The sequence below is a fragment of the Diabrotica undecimpunctata genome, chromosome 2 (genome assembly GCF_040954645.1).
Source record: "Diabrotica undecimpunctata isolate CICGRU chromosome 2, icDiaUnde3, whole genome shotgun sequence".
Classification (NCBI taxonomy): Eukaryota; Metazoa; Arthropoda; class Insecta; order Coleoptera; family Chrysomelidae; genus Diabrotica; species Diabrotica undecimpunctata.
Window position 1 is genome coordinate 38,031,391 of NC_092804.1, and position 21,938 is coordinate 38,053,328.

Sequence of the window (21,938 nt, forward strand, 5' to 3'; positions counted from 1 at the left end):
CGGGTCGGCCAGCTTGTTTTTGCAAGTCTAAGAATCCACTAAAAATATTTGAAACTCATGCAAAATCAGAATATCACAAACGAAATTCAGAACTCGCAGATAACTTCTTAAAAGTATATGTAAGAGTAAAATGAGTTGACTAATATTGAGTTAATACAAATTGTATCTGAAAAGAATATAGATATATGCTAAATAAATAATAAAAAGAATGTAGGCAAACTAAAATAAATTTCAGTTATACCTTAGTTTGACCATGTAGGTACAGAAAATATGAGGATTTGAAAAATGGATTATTAAAGGAAAAGTATGATCACATTTTTTTACCAATTATACATTTTAATACACAATAAACTTGTATTAAAATAATACAATAAATATAAACATATTTCATTACCTAATTTTTATAAATAAAAACAATGTCAAAATTAGTACAAAACATTTCTCTTAAAATTGCCTAGGAACGAATGATTTATTTGAAGGTTATTTTTTCTTTGCGGCACCTTTGGAGTAAAAAGCGTCCAAAAAGAGTGCAGTAAATACTATCACAGCACCTATCCATTGCCTACTAGATATGGGATTGCCGAAAATCAGGACGGAAGCCAAAACTGTGAAGAATTTTCTGGTTGTTGTGACTACTGATACTACAAGAGGTCCAAATTCGGATACCTAAAAAGATTATTAAATTATTTTATGGTTAATAGTTGACATTTATGTATGTATATATCTAATATATAAATAAATTCGAAATTTTTATGCTTATCTACTTGTTATATTTATATTACTACATAACATACAACAAACAAGTTTATGACTGCAACTGCAGCAAACATTATCAAATACAATGCGAGAGCAGACGCAGACATGACGTCGTCCTTTCGTTTTCGACGCTCACTAATGGTCTTCCTGAAGTATATGTGCTATTTGTAGCTGTCATGTACTTCCCAGGATCTGTCGGTTGCTCCGTTGGAAAACAGAAGTCTTGGGAGAGGTTTGGTATTTCTTAGTGTTGAGAGCCACATCCTCTACATGCAAACCCTCTTCTTTGCGATTCACCTATTAATTAGGTGTCTCTGAATTTCTATTAGCCCTTCTGAATACCTGTGGATAGTATTGTGGTACTCTACTAAAGTATTATTCAAGTAACATTCGGTAGTTGTCTTGTGTGATGGTATGTCTGACAAGAGCTGATTTTTTGCAGTACCAAAGAAGATACTAATTTATACAACCTTTTTTGTTCCAATATATACCGAATCACAACTACGAGAAGTGTTCCAGTAGCAGTATTCCTGGAAAACAGTTCTCTTAGATCGCTGGTCGATCTTACACTTCGACTCTCTTGTATAATTTTTGTTGATTTGAAGATAAACCTCATGTTCTTGCAGATTCCATTTGTAACATTTTTCTGTAATTATTTTATAATAAGTTTCCAAAATGTTTACCTCCTGAATTCTAATTGTTGGTCAATAGTATGATTAACTCTTTGGAAATATAGCAAAATATAACTGTTTTGTCTTAACACTTCTTATAGATTTTTCAGCTTTTCTCCCAAGAATCTAGGTTCACATGATTTGAGTTGTTGTCCAAATAAGGGCTGTGTCTGTTGGTTTTCTAAGTTATTGATTGGATTTTGTTATATATTTCCAAGTGACTAAACCAGGATAAAAGCTTTTTATCTACTACCATGAACCAGGTTGCAATAACTGGGTACAACAGACTTCCCATTGCCACCCAATTCAATAACAGAAAACATCTGTAATGTTCTCAGAGAACTGCTGAATGGTGAAACTATGTCCAAAATTATTAAGTTATTATCAGGTTTTAGTGTGACATCATTTATTTTCTTGATAAAGTTTATAGGATCCCTGTCAATAGTTTCAAACTGGCCAATGGATGGATTTAGCAAAATTGTTACTTGTTACTTGTTTTTGTGACATTGTGTATAGGGATGTCAATTACGCTAACTATTCTTAGTAAACAAACATTTTCATTGTAAATTTTGAGAAGTCTGTACAGGCATGGTAGTAGTGCCTCTATCTTTCATACATTTTTCTTAATTTGTCATTCAACAGAACAAGCCTGGAAAAATTGATTAGTTCTTCTCAGAACAGTTCTAGTGGGTTTAATTTTTTCTACTGTTTCTGTTGACTGCCATGCTGTGTAATCTGTACGCATTTCATTTCTAATTAGCAATCAATGAATAATTTAAGTCAAAGTGAATTAACTGGTGTTTTCGGTCATAATTAAAGAGAGCACCACCCTTGCAGGATATTTTTCTTTATTCATGTAAGAATTATTTTAAAATTGATTTTAATGTTACTACAATGTAATCTGCTGGGTTTCCTTTGCTTTTTTGTTATTTTTTACTATATTTTATTGTTACTATAAAACAAACTTACCATTGAATAGAGAAACAGTTGTCCTACAGCAGAAGTAATACCTAGCATTAGAAGATTGTAAACCACAGATGGGTGTCTGCCAGCAAACTCATAGAAACTTAAATATTCTTGTGACACTACAATGGCCACAGTCAAGAACAATGTGGACCAAGCATTGGCTACTTGCATCATCTGAATTCCTGTAGGTTTAGATTCAGCTCGAATTCTATCCTAAAACAAATAAATAATAATATTCTGAAACTTTTTTCTTGTGGCAAATAGAAATTACAATTGATATTGTCATTACCTGCAAATAATCGCTATTTGACATTTCAATCTCCAATTCAGAAATCATTTTCAAAAATATTATTTAAAAATTGTGAGCTGTTATTATAACTAAGTTGTTTAGCAGTTACTGTTTACCAAATTACTCGTTACCTCCAGTATGAACATCTTCTTTTTTCAAGTTGTTACAATAAAATTTATAACATAAATTTTAAATAGAAAATTTATGTTTTGGATCCAAAAGCTCTTCAAATCTTCAGAAATGGTCGAAAAGTAAAAGACAATTTTCTTGAAACATTTCTATTTTTTATTATTAGGCATCTTGAGTTTTTCTCTGTACTCACTGAGCAACTTGAGAACTCTCGGCTCTAGCTGAGCAGTGTGGATCTGTTCAGCTCGCCCTATACTGATCTAGCAAAAGAGGGTGAAAAATATTCATTCAAGGCAAATGCTCAAGTGTGTACACAGCTTAACCTAACAGAAACTATTTTGAAAATAATTAACACAACATTCCTTTTATATTACATCTTTGTACAATGTTATCGAATGTAATAAATCTATATTTGAATATCTACTGTTAAGAATATGTTTTGGCACCCATTCAAATAACTTTCACACATTAAAACACCTGACAATATTATTTGTAATAAATTATTACCTGTATAGCTCCTATCAGACCATCCAATATTAAAGATAGTACTATCAGTAATTCTCCTATACCTGTAGAAGCCTCCTCAGATTGTGATTTAACTTTATCCTTTAACATAAATAGCACAATGCCGAAAACTATCATAAATACAAAAATGTATTTCTTTACAGCATAAGTCTTTCTCCCAATTAAAACTCCCAATATCATGACAGGGATTGGTTTAGCAGATTTTCCAATTACTTGAGTGGGGTATGGCACCCATTGCAGTGCCATATTTGAGCAGATCATAGCTAATAAATATGTGAATGACATACTTGCATAATATAATTTACGAGTGGTATCCTCTCCTTGAGGCCACATAGTAGAAGCTATTTTAGCTATTAAATAATTTATTATACATTGCACTAGAACTAAAGTAACCGCATACGTATATTTTTCGTTTTCTATAACTTTTGTACCATCTTCCTTAGTCAGTTCATATGGATACTTTCCTCTTGTGATTTTTTCTTGTACTATTCCAAAATAAAAATATGACAGGAATATTCCAGCGGCGTAAAGGAAGAATTTGTTGTTTTTGTGCATATTAATAAAATAATTCACTTTGTTCAATTATTTTAAATTAATATTTTTATGTTACAGCTGGTTTCTATATTTCACTTATAATCCTAACCTACGAGAAATTTAAAGTTTACGCGTCAACTTCGGATTGTCAGTCAATCACTTTAGGCTTTCATGTCTAGTTCTGATTGGACGAAAAATATAAACAAATGACTGACTCAAAGAAAATAAAAATTATTCCGTGTCATAACTAACAGAAGACAAACATTGCTACCAATTTTATTCAGGTTATCTTTTTATTTTATCTAATTTTTATATTTCCAATTCTAGGATAAAACGTCGCAATAGAGAATAAAACATGACTGTTTGTAAAAGGGTATAAAATCAAAGAGAAACATAATTAAATTTTTAATGTATTATCGTAATTCAATATAAAAGGGAAGAACTCATTTGTCTACGTCTACATTCCACATTCCACATATGAAAAAGAAGACTTATTTTTGACGTTTTAAACGTCTACCCTACCCAACCTAACCTCTTGCTGGTCATAATAAAATAAGGGATTTATGAGTTATTTCAGTTAATATAAAGAAAGGAATGTTTTTTAAATGTAACAGATTAACAAAAGTGGATTCCAAATTGTCGTTTTATAGATTGATACACAAATACATTTTTAATATGGAAAAAGCATATTTACGTCATTTAGATAGTGGTGATCAATTCGAACTTGCTTTAAAGTATAGTAATGACGAAATAAAAGTTAATAGACAATTTAATTTTAGCAGAAAATTAACAGAAAGTGTTGAATCTTTTACTTCTAGGGTTGCGACAAATGTAGAGAAGGTTATAAATAAGAAAGTTAAAAGACGAAAAAATCTAGATGGGGAACAATCTGAAAAAAAGATTGACGTTTCATTACTGTTAAATAAAGTAGAAGTCTCAAAAGATGTGACATGTGAAAATATATTCCAACCCGGAAATAATATAACATTAAAGGTAATGGATAAGGAATATGATGTTATTGTAAACTCACCTTGGGTAGACAACCTCTCCCTTCCCATGTCCATGCTAGCTGGCTTTCCAACATATCCATCCAAATTTGAAGTTGTATTTACAAATAAAGAAATTTCCGAGTTCATTTGGTCTAAATCTGTAGATGAGAAAAATTGGACTATTGTTGGTAATGATTATATTTATGAACCATCAAATGAAGACATAAATCATTACTTGAAGCTTACCTGCAAACCAAAAAATGAGCAGTTTGAAGGACCCACTGTAGAATGTGTGTCAGTGTGTAAAGTTGAGGCAAATCCAGGCCAGTGTCCATTTGAATTAAGACACCAGTTTACAAAACAAAGGACAAAAGAAAATGAGTAGGTGAAGACTTTATTGTTTTTTTTCAGTTTTTCCGGTGTTCATGAATAAACAAAATAGTTTTCTAACTCTGTCTTCAATAAATTATTTTTTGGTATCAAAGCATAGTTCATAGCTTTCAGTAGCAAGAATCAGGAAAAACTGGACATAAATACATTAAATTGTCTTGAATTCTCAGATCCTGAATCAAATTAAAGCTGAATCTGAAGAGAGTACCAGTGTGATCATATTTTTAAAAGGAGAGAATTTTTTTTAGATCATACATAAATCAAAAAGACAGAACACAAAAATAACTTCCACATTATAGGTCTATGGTGCAATTTAAAAATCACTAGTTAACCAGTGGATTTTTTTATTTCTTGATATTATATTTGTTCATAAATCTGTAACTTGAATGATTCTATTCTCTTGCTACAGTATTATTCATGGTTTAGCCTTTGTACCTGACATACAAGATAACAAAATTTAAAATTTTACTAATATGTTTTACTCATAATGTAGTTTTTTTTTATAAAATCACTTTTTTTAGTTGAATAAGTTTACAACTCTTTTGATCTATTCATTTCAGTAGGCTAACTTCTTTTCTATATTTTTGCTGTTATTTTATGTTGTACAACCAAGTACCAACATGGCAACCACTATTAAAATTGTTAAAAATAATGGGAAACAGGAAATAAAGTAGTGTTATATTTTGTATCAATTTAAAATTAGATAAGAGTATATTTTATTGACAAATAATATGTTGTGTTATAAATTGATAATTTATTACTATGTGATAATTACTCCCTGGTAAATGATATCCCCAATACTTGTACTAAAAAACCTCTTACTCATTTAATATGTATTTATTTACTTTTTTTTCTTGTAGATTACGTATTGTGACTTACAACATTTTAGCAGACTTATATTGTGATTCTGATTTCACAAGGACAGTGTTGCATCCATATTGCCCACCATATGCATTAGAAATTGACTATAGAAAACAATTACTGGTTAAGGAAATTTTAGGTGAGATCTAAACACATGTTTGTTATTAATTTTTTAAATTATGTTTATAATATAATATTTTGAAATTGTATGGAACAAAATTGCCACTTAAGAAAATAAGGAAACATTAAAATTGACTTTGTGGCTGCAAAAGACAGCAAACACAATTCTAAAAAAATATTGTGTTTATGTCTAGGTAGGATCCTATACATATATCAGAAGGAACAATACAAATGAGTTACATTCCTAATAGAGGTGTGCTTATTAGTTCTTTTAGACGAACTAGTTCAAGAGAAATATTTCACAAAAATGAACTAGTTCGCGAAAGAACTATTTGTAAGACCGAAATCGAAATCCAACCCTAACATAACTGGTTGCCAGATGTTTCGTCTTATCATCACACAAGCTCGTGCCGGCCGCCCGTTTTCTTCGGTTTTCAGTCAGTCAACAAGGGTGAACAGTGAGCACCTTGGGGTACTTCTGATGTCAAATGAATTATATCTGAAGTAAAACAACCTATTATCACTTGTTCTGTGTGGTTTCTTAAAAAGCTGCTAAACCTTATAAGGATTGATGACTGAAGTCGAGGACATTTAATTTTTCTAATAGGATGTTATGATCTACTCTGTCAAATGCCTTGGAGAAGTCACTATAAATAGTATCCATCTGACTATTATTTTTCAAGGCGTTTAATATTTTTTGTTCAAAGAGTACTAAATCTGTTACTGTTGATTTATTCTGAGAAAATTCATGTTGATTATGTATTAGATGCCTTTTACAATAAAATTTTAATTGATCGTGCAGTAGTCTATCGAAAAGTTTTGTTATAGAGGATTTTTTACAAACGCTTCAATAATTTGTCTTGTTTATTACCTTACTTTTATTACCTGATTTAAAAATTAGGCAGATATAAGAATGCTTCCATGTTGGTGAAACTGATGTGTTTAATAATGACTCAAAAAAGATGTAAAGTATTAGTTAGTGAATAAATACAGTTCTTTAGAAAATAATCAGGAATACCATCTGGAGCATTGCTTAACTTATTAGGTAAGGATAAAGTGTTGTTAAAATATCTTTGACTGATATTGAAAAATTAGGTATAAAAAGATTGCTCTTTTCCTTTACTTCCAAGTTATTAATATTTGATTGTGGCAAATAAACTGTTAAAAAAAATTGAGTGAAACAGTTTGCAATATGTTGTCCATTTGTTGCTATAACATTAGCATAATACATACTATCTGGTAAATCATTTGTTGCTCTCTTACTATTTACAAACTGCTAAAAGTACTTAGGATTACTGCATAAATTATAGTTTACTTACTTGATTCAGATAAGTGTTATAACATTGATTTGATAAATCTTTACACAATCTTCTAAGTTCTGAGAAAATCACACAATCCTCTTGATTACAGGAAGCCAACTAATGTTTATGAGCAATTTTTTTCTGTACAACTAAATGCCTAAGTTGACATTAAACTATTTTGGATAACTAGAAGTTCTAAATCTTTTCACTGGTACGAACAATAATAATGACATTAAGTATGATATAAAATTCTGTTAGAGCATCATCAATATTTGACAAATTCAAATTTTCTTCCCAAAGGATCATTGAAAGATAGTTATTGAAATCTTGATAGTCTGCATTTACAAAATCATAATAAAATTCAGTATATTCTAATGACTGACATTGACGTTCACATAAACTAATAATGTAAGTGAAAATTATTTGATGATAACTATTTTTAAAAATCGGATCTGAAGCTTTTGCTACTTGTAAATTTGTAGCAGAAGTTGGGTACTTTTGAAAAACCTACTAGTGCAATTAAAAAGGAGCAGTTTTAAATGTTTTAGATCGTTTGTAATGTGAAAGTTTAAGTTTAGCGTTTTTTAAGCATATTTCAAATACCTCACATTTGTTGCCAAAAGTCAAAACTAAAATTTAATGCTATAGGTTTTGAAGATTAGGCACTAGTTATGGAAACTAAATAGTGGTCGGTCAATGAAAGTGATACATTGTATTGATCTCATGAGAATCACAAAAAATGGCAAAAATCGCGCCACGTTTATTTATTTAACGCCCTTATAAAATATAAATGCGGCAAAATATCGAAATTGCATACGAAAGCTGCACTTTTTACCTTTAAAACGAATCTTGATTTTATTAGATAGGACACTCGGATCAAGAGATATCCATTTTTTACCGTGGAGCTGATACAAATTTTATTGAATATTGATTTCGCGCGCTTACTGACATTTAAAATCGCCGGTCGCTTCAAGCGTTGTTTCTGAGAGCGGTTCATATTACACGAAAAGTGCTAATAAACATTTTTATTCAAAATAATTTTTTTTTTAAAACATTTTATACGAAGTGCATGTTTATGACATTCATAAAATTGTTGGGTAGCCTATAATTTTGACGAAATACCCCTGAAGATGCTCTGAGAGCGAAAGTACTTGGGCAAGATTTAATAAAATACTATGTTCGATATCTGCGTTTTATTTGATTTAAAAAAATTGATAATAGTATATTATAATAAATTTTTTCTCTACAAAGCATATCACTTTTTTCTGTCTTGAATAACCCGCATTAATTGCCTTTCTATCATATTGTTTATCATTTTCATTTTTAAAATTTCGTTAAAATGAGGTAAAAAGTAATTAGGTACTTGAAATTTTTCATGAACTATAAATTGGAATATTTCAATTTTACTTAACAAATCAGCCCAAAATGACGAATCCAATATATTTTTTGTTTTAGGGTACAATTCTGACGTTATTTGTCTACAAGAAGTAGACAGAAAGGTTTTTCAGTATGACTTAGATCCGGTATTTAATTATTTAGGATATGGAAGCAACTTTTTTACCAAAGGAAATGAAGTTGCAGAGGGACTAGCCTTATTCTATTATAAAAAGAAATTTAATCTGCTGGAGTCCCACAGATTTGTGTTTTCAGAACACATATTTCATGACAAAATATTTGAAGATATATGGGAAAAAATCGCTAAGAATGAAAATTTATCTAAAAGGATTTTAGAAAGGGCTACTACAATGCAAGTTAATGTTCTAGACGCGTTAAATCGGGAGGATATTATAGTAGTGGCTAATACTCATCTTTATTTTCATCCAGATGCAGATCATATAAGGTTATTACAAGGGGGATTGGCAATTAGGTATTTGGAAAATTTTATTACATCACTAAAAGAAAAGGTAATCATAATACGCATAGTTTATTTAAATCATAGTCATTAATTTAAGTCGCCGATAATATATACATATATATATATATATATATATATATATATATATATATATATATATATATATATACATATACACAATGCAAAAGTCTAACGATATTTTTATAAATAGAGGTATTTTGTTTATCTGTAATCAACTTAAAAAAAGTAATACAAAATTTGTAGTTTAAATAAAATGTCAAAAATACAAAATATAAACTTAAAATAAAGTATGGCCACCACGTTGGTTTATCACAGCTCTACATCTACTGTTCATGCTCCGAATCACATTGTTAATCTCTGCTTAAGGTATTTGTACCCATTGTTCTCTCAGAAGCTCTTTTAATTGAAACTCATTGTAGATATTGCTCATATGTGGAGTAATTCTTCGTTGGAGCATGTCTCATACATACTCAATGGGATTAAAGTCCGGTGATTGTGCTGGCCACGGCAATACATCAATACCCTCGTTATCCAACCAGTTTGTTACAATATGCGCAGCATGTTAGTTACCGTTATCATGCATAAAGTAAAAATTTTCTCCAACTGCAGCAGCAAACGGGCGCACAACAGGTTCAAGAATAGTGTCCAAATATTGCTGACTTGTGAGAAAGCTACGTGGAAAAATGAGGTCAGTTCTTCCGTCAATCATGATTTCGCCCCATACCATTAATGCACCACCTCTGTATGCATACATTTCTTGAAGATGTCGTAATCGTTCTTCATTTCCGGGTCGTCTCCAAACTCTTGTCCGACGAGAATCTGGATGAAATCCATATCTAGACTCGTCACTAAACAAAACTGTGGCCCAGTCATTGTCAGTCCAATTCTGAAACTCTTGACACCAGGTTAATCTTGCAGAGCGATTGCCTCTAGATAGAGGTGGACATCTCAGTGGTAGCCGACTACGAAGATTGGCTTCATAGAGACGATTCCTCACAGTACTGCTCCTAATTGTTACATTATGTACAAGCTGTAATTCATTAACCAGCTCGGGTGCTATTATTGTTGGCTGCCTTCTGGCATTTAAAATTAAATATCGGTCTTGAGCGACGGTTGTAGAGCGACCACGTCCTGGATATTGCTCGGCTGAACTCCCAGTGCCTCTAAACCGACGCCACAAACGACTTACGACGCTTTGGGAGACACCCAGCTGGTCAGCAACTTGATTTTGTCGCATACCAGCTTGAAGGAGGCCCACAGCTCTATTCATCTCGTCCAACGTTAAATGTTGTCGTTGCATGGTAAAAAGACAATATCTTTAACTCACCTATTAAGTAAGAATGGTATAAAGTGACTAAAATTAAAAATAAACAAAACATAAAAATTTCGATTTATTTGTCCATTATAAAAAACATTCTAAAACACGTATTGCTATCAGTTTTACAATTTTTTTTTGATAAGAAGTGAGTGTCTGTATCAACAATTATATTACAAGCAAATTTATATGGTCATGAAATTTCTGTCATTGGTATTGTCAAATTATAAAAATATCCTTAGACTTTTGCGTTGTATATATATATATATATATATATATATATATATAGAGAATTTAAACTATATTAGCAAGAAAAGAATTTAAACCAAGGATCGGACTATGTAAGGATAAGGAGGGGCATATACTCAATACAAAAGAAGAAGTATTGAAAAGGTGGGTGGAACACTATAAAGAACTGCTTACTATCGAAGTAGAAGATCCAAATCAACCACCCCCAGGAGCAAACAACAATACACCATTGGAGCCTCCATCAATTCAGGAAGTACGGGATGCAATAAAACACCTAAAAAATAATAAATCTCCAGGAAGTGATGGTATACCCGCGGAACTTATTAAATGTGGAGGTGCTACTCTGACTAATCATATATATAAAATCATACTGAGAGCCTGGAATGAGGAACAAATCCCAGAAGAGTGGTGTATTGGGATCGTTTGCCCGCTACACAAAAAGGGCGATGAATTAGAATGTAGAAACTATAGGGGAATAACCCTCCTTAATACAGCATACAAAATATTTTCGAGTATTTTATATGGTCGTCTGAGTGAATATTCAGAGGAGCTTCTTGGCGAATATCAAAGTGGTTTTAGGCCTGGTCGATCAACAACAGACCAGATCTTTGTGCTAAGGCAAATACTGGAAAAAACCAATGAATTTAATATCGACACATACCATCTTTTCGTAGATTTTAAATCGGCCTATGATAGTGTCCTAAGAAATAAATTGTATGAAGCCATGGATGAATTCCACATCCCCGATAAACTGATAAGATTGGTTAAGGCTACAATGCGTAAAGTTGTTTGCAAAGTCCAAATACAGGGCGAACAATCACAGGCATTTGAAACGCATGTTGGGTTGCGACAGGGAGATGCGCTGGCGTGTCTCCTTTTCAACATAGCTTTGGAAAAGGCGGTCAGGGATGCCCAAATAGACAGCAGAGGAAACATTTTTAATAAATCATCCCAAATTTTGGCATATGCAGATGATGTTGATCTAGTTGCCCGCACAACACGCAAGCTAGAAGAAATGTATACCACCTTGTCACACGCCTCAAAAAATATGGGCCTGCAAGTAAATGAAAATAAAACTAAGATAATGGCATCAACACCCAACAATAGAGCCAGAAACATCGGCCACCAACTCACGGTTGATAATTCTACCTTTGAAGTGGTGGACAAATTCACATACTTGGGCTCCCTGATCACCAAGGAGAACGTCATGACTGAAGAAATCAAGCGAAGAATAATCCTAGCAAACAAATGCTATTTTGGACTGAGTAGACATATGAGAAGCAGAAACTTAAGCCAAAAAACAAAAATAACCATATACAAAACCCTTATACAACCAGTGTTGACATATGGGTCTGAGGCATGGACCATTTCCAAGGCAGATGAAAATCTCCTGCTTATATTTGAACGAAGGATCCTGAGAAGAATATTTGGTGGTATCTGTGAAAATGGTGTTTGGAGAAGGAGGTACAACTACGAGATATATCACAGATATAAACATATATTTGGTGGTAAAGACGTAGTATCCTTTATAAAAATAGGAAGACTAAGATGGGCAGGACATCTGGCAAGATCACAGCAGAACAACCCTCCTAGAAGAATCCTTATGTCACAACCTGTGGGAAGTAGAAAAAGGGGTAGACCAAAACTCAGATGGAGGGATGGTGTAGATGAGGATGGTAGACAAATAGGCGCAGCAAACTGGCAACAGTTGGCAATGGATAAAACTGACTGGCGTAATAGACTTGGGAAGGTCGAGGCTCTTTTATAGGGCTGTAGCACCAATGATGATGATGAAAAAACATTCTAAAACACGTATTGCTATCAGTTTTACAATTTTTTTTTGATAAGAAGTGAGTGTCTGTATCAACAATTATATTACAAGCAAATTTATATGGTCATGAAATTTCTGTCATTGGTATTGTCAAATTATAAAAATATCCTTAGACTTTTGCGTTGTATATATATATATATATATATATATATATATATATATATATATATATATATATATATATATAGAAAAGAAATTTAATCTTTGCAGATTAGTTAAATAGTAAACTCTTAAATATTGGGGAAATCTGCAAGAAAGACTCTAAACAATTGATACACATTAGAGTCTTTCTTGCAGATTTCCCCAATATTTAAGAGTTTACTATATATATATATATATATATATATATATATATATATATATATATATATATATATATATATATATATATATTAAATAATTCTAAACAAATCGTGGCAAAATACGACATGGATGTCCACAACATATTCATAGATTTTCAACAGACCCATGACTCATTAATAGATACAATTTATATCAAATATTGCAGAGCTTTAACATCCCCCAAAAATACATCCGACTGGTAAAACCAACAATGGACTCGTCAAAAGCAACTGTCAGAGTACAAAATAAGCTCGCTGAGAACTTTTCAATAGTCAAAGAATTAAAGCAAGGAGACGGGCCAACCTGACGCTTAATATGTTTTAAGACAGTTGAATATAGGAAGAGCTTATCTCCTAACAAATAAATCACTACAGATGCCTACCTATGCCGATGACATTAACATTATATCTCGCAGAACAGAAGAGGCGGCAGAAATATATTCAGAATTAACTAGACGAGAAATAAATATTCAAAAGACAAAAAGCTAACACTGGTAAGAGCTAGGGGAAACAGACGCACAGTTGAATTAGAGAACGATATTGAAATATTCGACCTAGTACAACACAATACACTTTTCGATATACCATACAATATAAGACTGCTAAAATACTTATATTACAATCAAGTAGTAGCCTCTATCCAAATTGGAGATAGTCGTACTGAATAACTACCCATCAAACGTGGAGTACGAAAAGGTTTTGTTTCGTCACTCAGTATTTTTAATCTATACTCTGAAGAAATCTTTAGGGAGACTTTGGATGACAGTCAAGAGGGAGTAAGACTAGTATAACCGGAAGTAGCAAATATATGAAAATATATTAATTAAACAGTTCACTCTTCAAAACCCCTTCTATCCAATTTTCGTTATTCAGTTACCTTTAGTTTTCGAGATATATCTAATTGGCTATTTATCTGCCGTACCCTGTATACAGTGATGAGTGCCTTAAGAACCGACCAAATTACGCAAAAGATAGAAAACATAATACGTTGTGAAATAAAAAGAGATGAAAGTAGTAGAGGTGGGAAATTATCGATAGAAACCTCTAATTTACATTAAATTACATTAGGACTATCGATAGTTTCCCACCTTTAGACGTTAGCTTATGAGCTAGTTGACTTCAGTCATAATATTACAAGTATGACGTCGAACATTTATATTTTTTAAATTTCGCATAAAGTAAAAACTGATTGAAGGCAATAAAGCAAATGTAAGTAAACAGTTTAATTAGTAGTAATTTGATAATTAATTCTGTGTTGACGAATACAGAATAACAAGCTATGATAATACTGTATTGAGAAGAGTGTATGCGACGTCTCAAATCATAGTTTATTATTGATCAATACTTTAATTTTGGATAAAAAATACTCCTACTTGAACTGTTTTTACTTACATTACGTGATACGTATTACTATGACTGAAGTCAACCAGCTCATAAGCTAACGTCTAAAGGTGGGAAATTTTCTATAATTCTAATGTAATGTAAAGTAAATTATAAGTTGATATCGATAATTTCTCACCTCTACTACTTTCATCTCTTTTTATTTCACAACGTATTATGTTTTCTATCTTTTGCGTTATTTTGCCGGTTCTTAAGGCACTCATCCCTGTATACTCTACATGGTAACATAAATGAAAATCACAAACGGAAAATGTAGTGCAATGGCAGAAACAGAAGAAGCAAAATCGCATAAAAATACACAGTTATCTGTAAAAGAAGATAATTGAGAGTGATATATATTTTTTTGTGCTGTAATTAATATTTAAAAGTCCTATACAATATAGTTATGTATATAATTTTTTAGACATCCAAGAGGATATCGCTAATATTCTGCGGAGATTTTAACAGCGTTCCTGAATGTGGAATATATAAACTGTATACAGAAGGAGCAGTTCCAAGCGATTTTATCGATTATCAAAGTAGTAAGTAAATGAGAAAAACATAGTTTGTATGACAAGTATGTTCAATATGACAGTAATGTTAAGAATAAAGAAAAGTATAGTCTATTCACTGGGCTTCAAAATTTCTACTACTCATTATTAATAGATGAAATAAAGTTACTGTTAATTGAAATGAAAAAGACAGCAAAGATTCGATTTCACGTTCAAAGCGTCTATGTATCTGTTGATACGTATTTCGACTTAATAAGTCTCATCAGAACAGTTATTCATAGCCGTTCTTAACGTGAAAAATAATCTTCTGTCTTTTAGGAAGCAACAATAAAATGGCTTCGTTATGGACGCAATAGCGACATCTGATAGAAAAATCGGTAAGATAGTTTCGAAACAAATTCAGAAGAAAGAACGGCTATGAATAACTGTTCTGATGAGACTTATTAAGTCGAAATACGTATCAACAGATACATAGACGCTTTGAACGTGAAATCGAATCTTTGCTGTCTTTTTCATTTTATTCGGATCTACTCTGTATGAGTACAAGAAACAAATTCGTTATGGATTTCTGCTTAGTTGATAGACATGTCGTGGAATGCAAATTTTAGATTCCCCATGTCTCTATTAACATCTTTATCAACGTCTGTTATACCTTGCATTTATAGAAGGTTCAGATTAAAGCAGAAATCTGAATTTGTTTCGAAACTATCTTACCGATTTTACTGTTAATTCTTTAGTTGACAAGAGAAGAATAATCATGACTAGTGGAAGTGTATATTCATGAATTTTGATCAATTTGTAAATACTAATCCATAAACAATTATAAAATTTAAAAAATAAACATTTAAACCTTTGTTTTATTGATGAAGTTAAATTTTGCTGATAAACTGCATATGAATAATTTTTTACTTTTAATTTAAAATTAATATTGGCTATGAGCACGTGCTTTGATGTATACTAGCTTCAAAAATTAATTATTAAATTTAGTTAATAGTTGAGTTGGAACTGAGTTCAGTGAATAGAGTATACAGTAATATAAATTACATGGTAAATACATTTTTTTTTTCGAATATTTCTTGAGTATTCATTCTGAACATCAATATTATTCACCAACATTCAATTTTATTTTGAGGTAATTTCTCATTATATTATTTAGTTTCATCTATTAGCGAAGTATCAAAAAATATATTGTATACTCGAATTGTTCCTTATATATTACGGTATAAAGAGGATGGAAAATCTATAGAGAAATATAGACGCTCAAACTTAAAATTTAGATATTTATATAGACCATTTATATAGAATTCAACATATTAAAAAAATTCTATTATTCAAAGGGATAAAGGTACATTTCCGCTGGACCAAAGCACATGCTGGATATGAGGATAATAATCAGGTCGACTTACTAGCCAAAGAAATTATTTCAAGCGATATCGATACACAACATGTCGACATAAAATAACGTAATAAATGACATAATGATAATATCATCTGCAAATCAACATTACTTCAATAGTGGAATTACTAGTGGAAGGAATACTCTTTTGTTAATCCAAAGAGATACCTCGCGTTTTTAACAGCTGTCAACCCTATTTTTCGACCATTTTTTCTTAGGAAAACTTATATCATCATATTAAGAACAAAATTAGCTTTAATTTGATATAAAAAAACATGCATATATACGTCATGAGCAGCGTATTTTATTTAAAAAATAAATGAACGAAATTCAATTTGTGTCAAAAATTAATTACTATTAATTGAATTAAAAATATTTGCGGCCACGTTTTTACTGGCAACCTATTATCAAAGTATTCTCCTAATTATAAATGTATGTAAAAATGTGAGTTTGATTACCCACGTTATGGACGTAGTGATCCTGTAGTGGGATCTTAGGCTATACCGTATGTAGCTTAACCTACAACAATTCTTCTTTGTAGTTCTTGTGTTTGATAGTCTCTAGTAGTTTTAAGTCATTATCATGAGATTTCTGTGTTGTTTAATCTCTTCTACGGTGTTGTCTAATTTTATTGTTAAGCATTTTTCCGTCGAAATTTATCCCGGTCTTGTACCAATTGAGTTTTTTGAAAGCATACTCCAGAACTGGTGTGAAGAGCTAGGGAGACATCGTGTCTTCTTGTCGAACAGCTCTCTCCAACACTTACTGTTGATAGAGGTTTTAAATTAAGCGGGCGTATCCATAATCCACGCGACACTAGGTTAGAGCCCTGATTATTCTGTTCGATTTTATCGTATCGAATTCCTTTTGGAAATCAACAAAAACTAGTAGGTACTAGTGGACGGTCGTATTCTATGGTTTTCTCTATTAAGGTTTTTAGCGCAATAAGATGATCATTGGTACCGAAACCTGAGCGACAACCAGCTTGTTATATTGGTTGATGAGGTTCAGTTTATGTTCTAATCTGCAAGTGACTATTTTGGTAAAAAGTTTATAAAAATGGGAGAGGAGGCTTATAGGACTATAGTTTTTGATTTCCGTAGGGTCTCATTTTTTATAGATTAATATCATTAAAACGTTTTTCCAATCTCCTGGGGTTATTCCTGCATACAGACATAAGTTTAATAGCCTTTAAATTTTTTCGACGAGAACTTCTCCCACTTTAATAGCCTCCACTACTATACCATCTTCTCAAGGTGCCTTCCCGTTCTTAGTAATCTCTGGTATGGAGAAAGGAGGAGATGGTTTGACTGCTCATCCACAGAAATCTTTCGTGCAGCAGTTTCCAAAGCTACAATTGTCATTTGGATCGCCAACCTTCGAAAGGAGACGGCGCAATAAGAAGAAGAATTTCTGGTATGTCTTTTGAACCCTAGTTAACCACTCCCCTTTTTTTTTCTATCTCTTCGGGTGTGTATCTTTTGTTGGCTCTTATAAAGTTCTCTGTATAATTCTTCGACTGTTGTAATGATTTCATTTCTGTTAGATGTTATTTCACCTTTATAATTTTTTTTGTTGCTGTTTAGCTTTCTTCTCAGAACTTTCATGCTTTTGTATAGAAGTGTACAACTGTTAAATTAACTTTTTAATAGACAGCCATAATTCTCTATAAAATGTAAGTTAATATATTAACTTTTGTTTTAAACCATTTTGTACTATTTCTTCCTTTCCTGAATACACATTCATATTCACCTACTAACACCCACTATTTGATTTTTTGTGGTTCTGAAATTATTTCAAAATTTTTTTGCCTTTTATATAATTTGAAATATTAGTTACTGCTCTGCAGAAAGGTTTTATACCCATAAAATATATATTTGTTATTTATTATTGCCACAATCATTAATAAAATCATACGATATATTAATCTTAAGTAATATTTCAGATAAAGAAGAAGCTGTTACGGGCGTGGATTTAAAACAACCGTTCAACTTGGCCAGTGCCTGTGGTACGCCTAGATATACAAACTATACTGAAAATTTTAACGGATGCTTGGACTATATTTATTATGAAAAAGATAACTTTTTAGTTTCCCAAGTAATTCCCATGCCCAGTCATGATGAAGTCACAGCAAACGTTGCGTTGCCCAGTGTTGTCTTTCCGTCTGATCATATTGCTTTAGTGTCCGATTTAAAATGGTTATGAAGTATTTAGGTATATGCAAGAATTGTTCATATTGTTAGAGAATTAATAGAATTTTGATTTTTCGTTGACTTCTCCCATAGTCCACCACCGTTCCTTCTAATGTATTATTATTTTTAAATGTCCAATTTCAATGCATTGCCCTAATATTTTTAAGGATATTTTGGACTTTTAATATTGTCTCAACTTTTTATTGAATATATACAATGCAAAACTTACGAAATACATTTTAGAATTGGATAAAAGGATTTTGGAAGACGTATTAGTAACTACACAGACCAAAAAAATTATATTTTTAGAAACATCTTTTTATATGGAGATTTTTTAAATTTATTAAATAAAATTTTGTTTGTTTCTAATATACTTTTCTTCGCCCTAGAATTTGAATACAATATTTATATACGAGTATACTATTTTTCAACGTAAAAACGTTGCACGCCACGATTTATACAAAGTGACGTCACTTGTATTTAAAATTTCCAGAACATCAACCTTAGAGATAAAATTTCCCCAACAAAGCTAATAATATAACACCCATACAAAACTGCTCGATCCTTCATAGGCGTCAACATGGTATAATAATCAGAAAAATGTAATCATGATTATATTGAAAATTTTAGATTTATATTGGTTAAATAACCAAAAACATTTGTATTATTAATAATATAAATTTTATGAAATAACTGTTTAAGTTTAATACTCCACAAAATAATCTTTTTAATTATGGAGGTTATTAAACGAATTGGGTTTCAGATGAAAAAAAGATTCTCCAAGGGGTAGACTTATGGAACTGCCTAATATTGCAGTAAAGAGAACTTTATTTTAAGAAATTATATTACGAGAAATTTTTGTATAAGTTTGTTTTTTTTTATTAAACATAACTCTTCTAAAATGGAACAATATGTCGTTCATGGCAAAATGAAGACAAAGGAAGTGTCAGAACCAAAAAACAGATGGGAAAAGATTAGTCACAAGTTTATAAAATCTTTGAGTATTTTTTACAGATATATTACAATCAATGCTGGTAATGAGTATGGATTTACTGATGAGGCACAAGCGAGATATTCTTAAAAAACCAAACTATCTGATTTCCACGGAAAATGAATAAAGATAACTTTCTACACTGGTTTGAAGAGCAGTTATTAAAGAACCTTGTACAACCTTCTATAATTATTATGGACAATACTTGATAACATAGCATGTTGCTATATAAAATGCCAAATTTAAGCTCTACTAAAGCTCAAATACAATATATATATATATATATATATATATATATATATATATATATATATATATATATATATATATATAAAATTTTCATAAACATTTGCTTAATTTTTTTCAGACAAAGTGGATTGATACAAGACAAGTCCACAACAGCAAGTTTTTATTATAAGAAAGCTAATGGACAAATTTAGAGTGAAAGAGAAAGATTTCACATAATATTTATTAATCTTGGGAAGGCATACGACAAAGATATCAGAAAGCTACTGTGGTAGACATTAAGTAGAAAAGGAGAGATTTAACAATTAGCGTTAGAACAAATAAGTTACAGTCCTTTGAAATGTGGTGTTACAGGAAGATTCACGCAGCATGGACACAGAAGAAAACTAACACGGAAGTATTGCGAGAAATGGGCAAAGAATGCGAAATAATAAACACAATAAAAATAAGAAAGTTACAATATCTGGGACACGTAATGAGGGGACAGCGATATGAACTGCTAAAGCTGATAATACAGGGAAAGATAAGAGGAGGAAGGAGAGTGTCAGTTGAAGAATTTAAGGGACTGGATTAAATGCAGTTCTATAGAACTCTTCAGAGCAGCAGTAGATAGAGTAAAGATAGTGATGATGATATCCAACCTCCGATCGGGAGACGGCACTTAAAGAAGAAGTTAGAACAAATGCAGATGAAACTGTGAAATTTTGTGTGAAAGTGGTGCTTCATCAGTATTCTGTGTATTTATTCTCATTCATGCTGGATCAGTCAACAGATAAACTTGAAGTGGAGATCCTTGATCTTTAATGTATGAAGATGTTGTTGTGTTGGAAGGCTAAGATACTAAGTTTCTGCATAAATTAGTGCATTCAAAAATTGGTTCAAGGCTGACTTATTGGTTGAATAATCGGTGGTCTTTAATTGATTTTAATATCCCTTCTAGATTGACTCGGTCATTTTCAAATGTTACAGTCAAGTTTCATATGTGTAATTTTGTTAAACATTCTCCAATAAACAGAATGATTCTAAATGGTAGTAAAATAGACCTTGACTTATTTCTATGTGCAGAAAGATTATTTCTAAACATGTAAAGGGACTAGGTTTTGTATTTTTTTTTTAATTTACAGCAATATATTTATTGCTTGTATACTTTTTAATTGAATGTATCATTTTGTAATATTTTATATGTAATTATGTGGTACCAGTTAATAAATAAATAATTGTATTTTTTTATATTAAATGTACATTATGTGTGGATTTTTTTTTACCTTGTGGATGTATCTGGATCAGTTGAGATTTCTGTCCATTTTACATTCTCACAATTATGTCAAATCATTTCACAATACTCCTTCTTTCTTTTATATACCACTTTCTATTTCCTTTTTATCACAAAGGCTTCCCTGTCCTTTTTATTTATTTTTTTTTATTATTAAAAAGAAACATTGCCGCATCCACCAACAGGTTCAAAGTGCAGCATTGTGGATTGTATCTAACGGTTTTAGGGTACTCTTGGTTGCGGAGGCATAAACAATTGAACCGTAATCGAGTTTGGATCTAATTAGTGTTTTATACAGAAGGAGTAGTGTAGAGAAGTCGGAACCCCAGAAACGATTTGATACGGTTTTAAGCAAATTGAGTCTTTTGTTGCATGTTAGCGCCAAGTGTTGTATGTGCTTTTTCCAGGAAAGTTTTTGATCCAGCCACATACCAAGGAATTTCACGAAGTTTTGGAAGGGAATGATGCTGTTGTGAAGATAAAGGACTGGTGTAATGGATGATTTTTTCGTAAACACCATACCAGTTGTCTTTGTAATGGAGAATTAAATAGAAAAGAAATACAGCCTGTACTACCTGTCAATTCCTCTAGTTGGGTTAAAAATGTCTGTACTATTCTGCACATAGATTCTTTTTGTGCTCCTTTAATGTAAACCACTAAATCGTCGGCATAGAGGCGAGCTTTGAGAGGTTTATGTAATTTGTTTAATTTGTTATTTATGGCAATTAGGAATAGGGTAGGACTAAGTACTGAGCCTTGTGGGGTACCGTTTTCTGCAGTGTAAAAATCAGAATAAACGTTATTA

The 21,938-nt window shown here is 31.5% G+C and overlaps 2 protein-coding genes across 2 annotated transcripts; one reads left to right on the forward strand and one right to left on the reverse strand.

Annotated features, from left to right (window-relative positions):
* Positions 1 to 315: 315 nt before the first annotated feature.
* Positions 316 to 4,030, reverse strand: meigo (Solute carrier family 35 member B1 homolog meigo). Its single transcript, XM_072522693.1, has 3 exons — positions 3,319 to 4,030; positions 2,397 to 2,606; positions 316 to 666 (listed from the first exon to the last, which is right to left on the reverse strand). Exons 1-3 carry the CDS (start codon positions 3,889 to 3,891, stop codon positions 481 to 483), a joined length of 969 nt encoding a protein of 322 aa, XP_072378794.1. The 5' UTR covers positions 3,892 to 4,030; the 3' UTR covers positions 316 to 480.
* Positions 4,031 to 4,392: 362 nt separating this feature from the next.
* Positions 4,393 to 21,101, forward strand: LOC140434429 (2',5'-phosphodiesterase 12). Its single transcript, XM_072522690.1, has 5 exons — positions 4,393 to 5,240; positions 6,110 to 6,249; positions 8,987 to 9,435; positions 14,948 to 15,065; positions 18,377 to 21,101. Exons 1-5 carry the CDS (start codon positions 4,465 to 4,467, stop codon positions 18,634 to 18,636), a joined length of 1,743 nt encoding a protein of 580 aa, XP_072378791.1. The 5' UTR covers positions 4,393 to 4,464; the 3' UTR covers positions 18,637 to 21,101.
* The last annotated feature ends 837 nt before the right edge of the window (positions 21,102 to 21,938 follow it).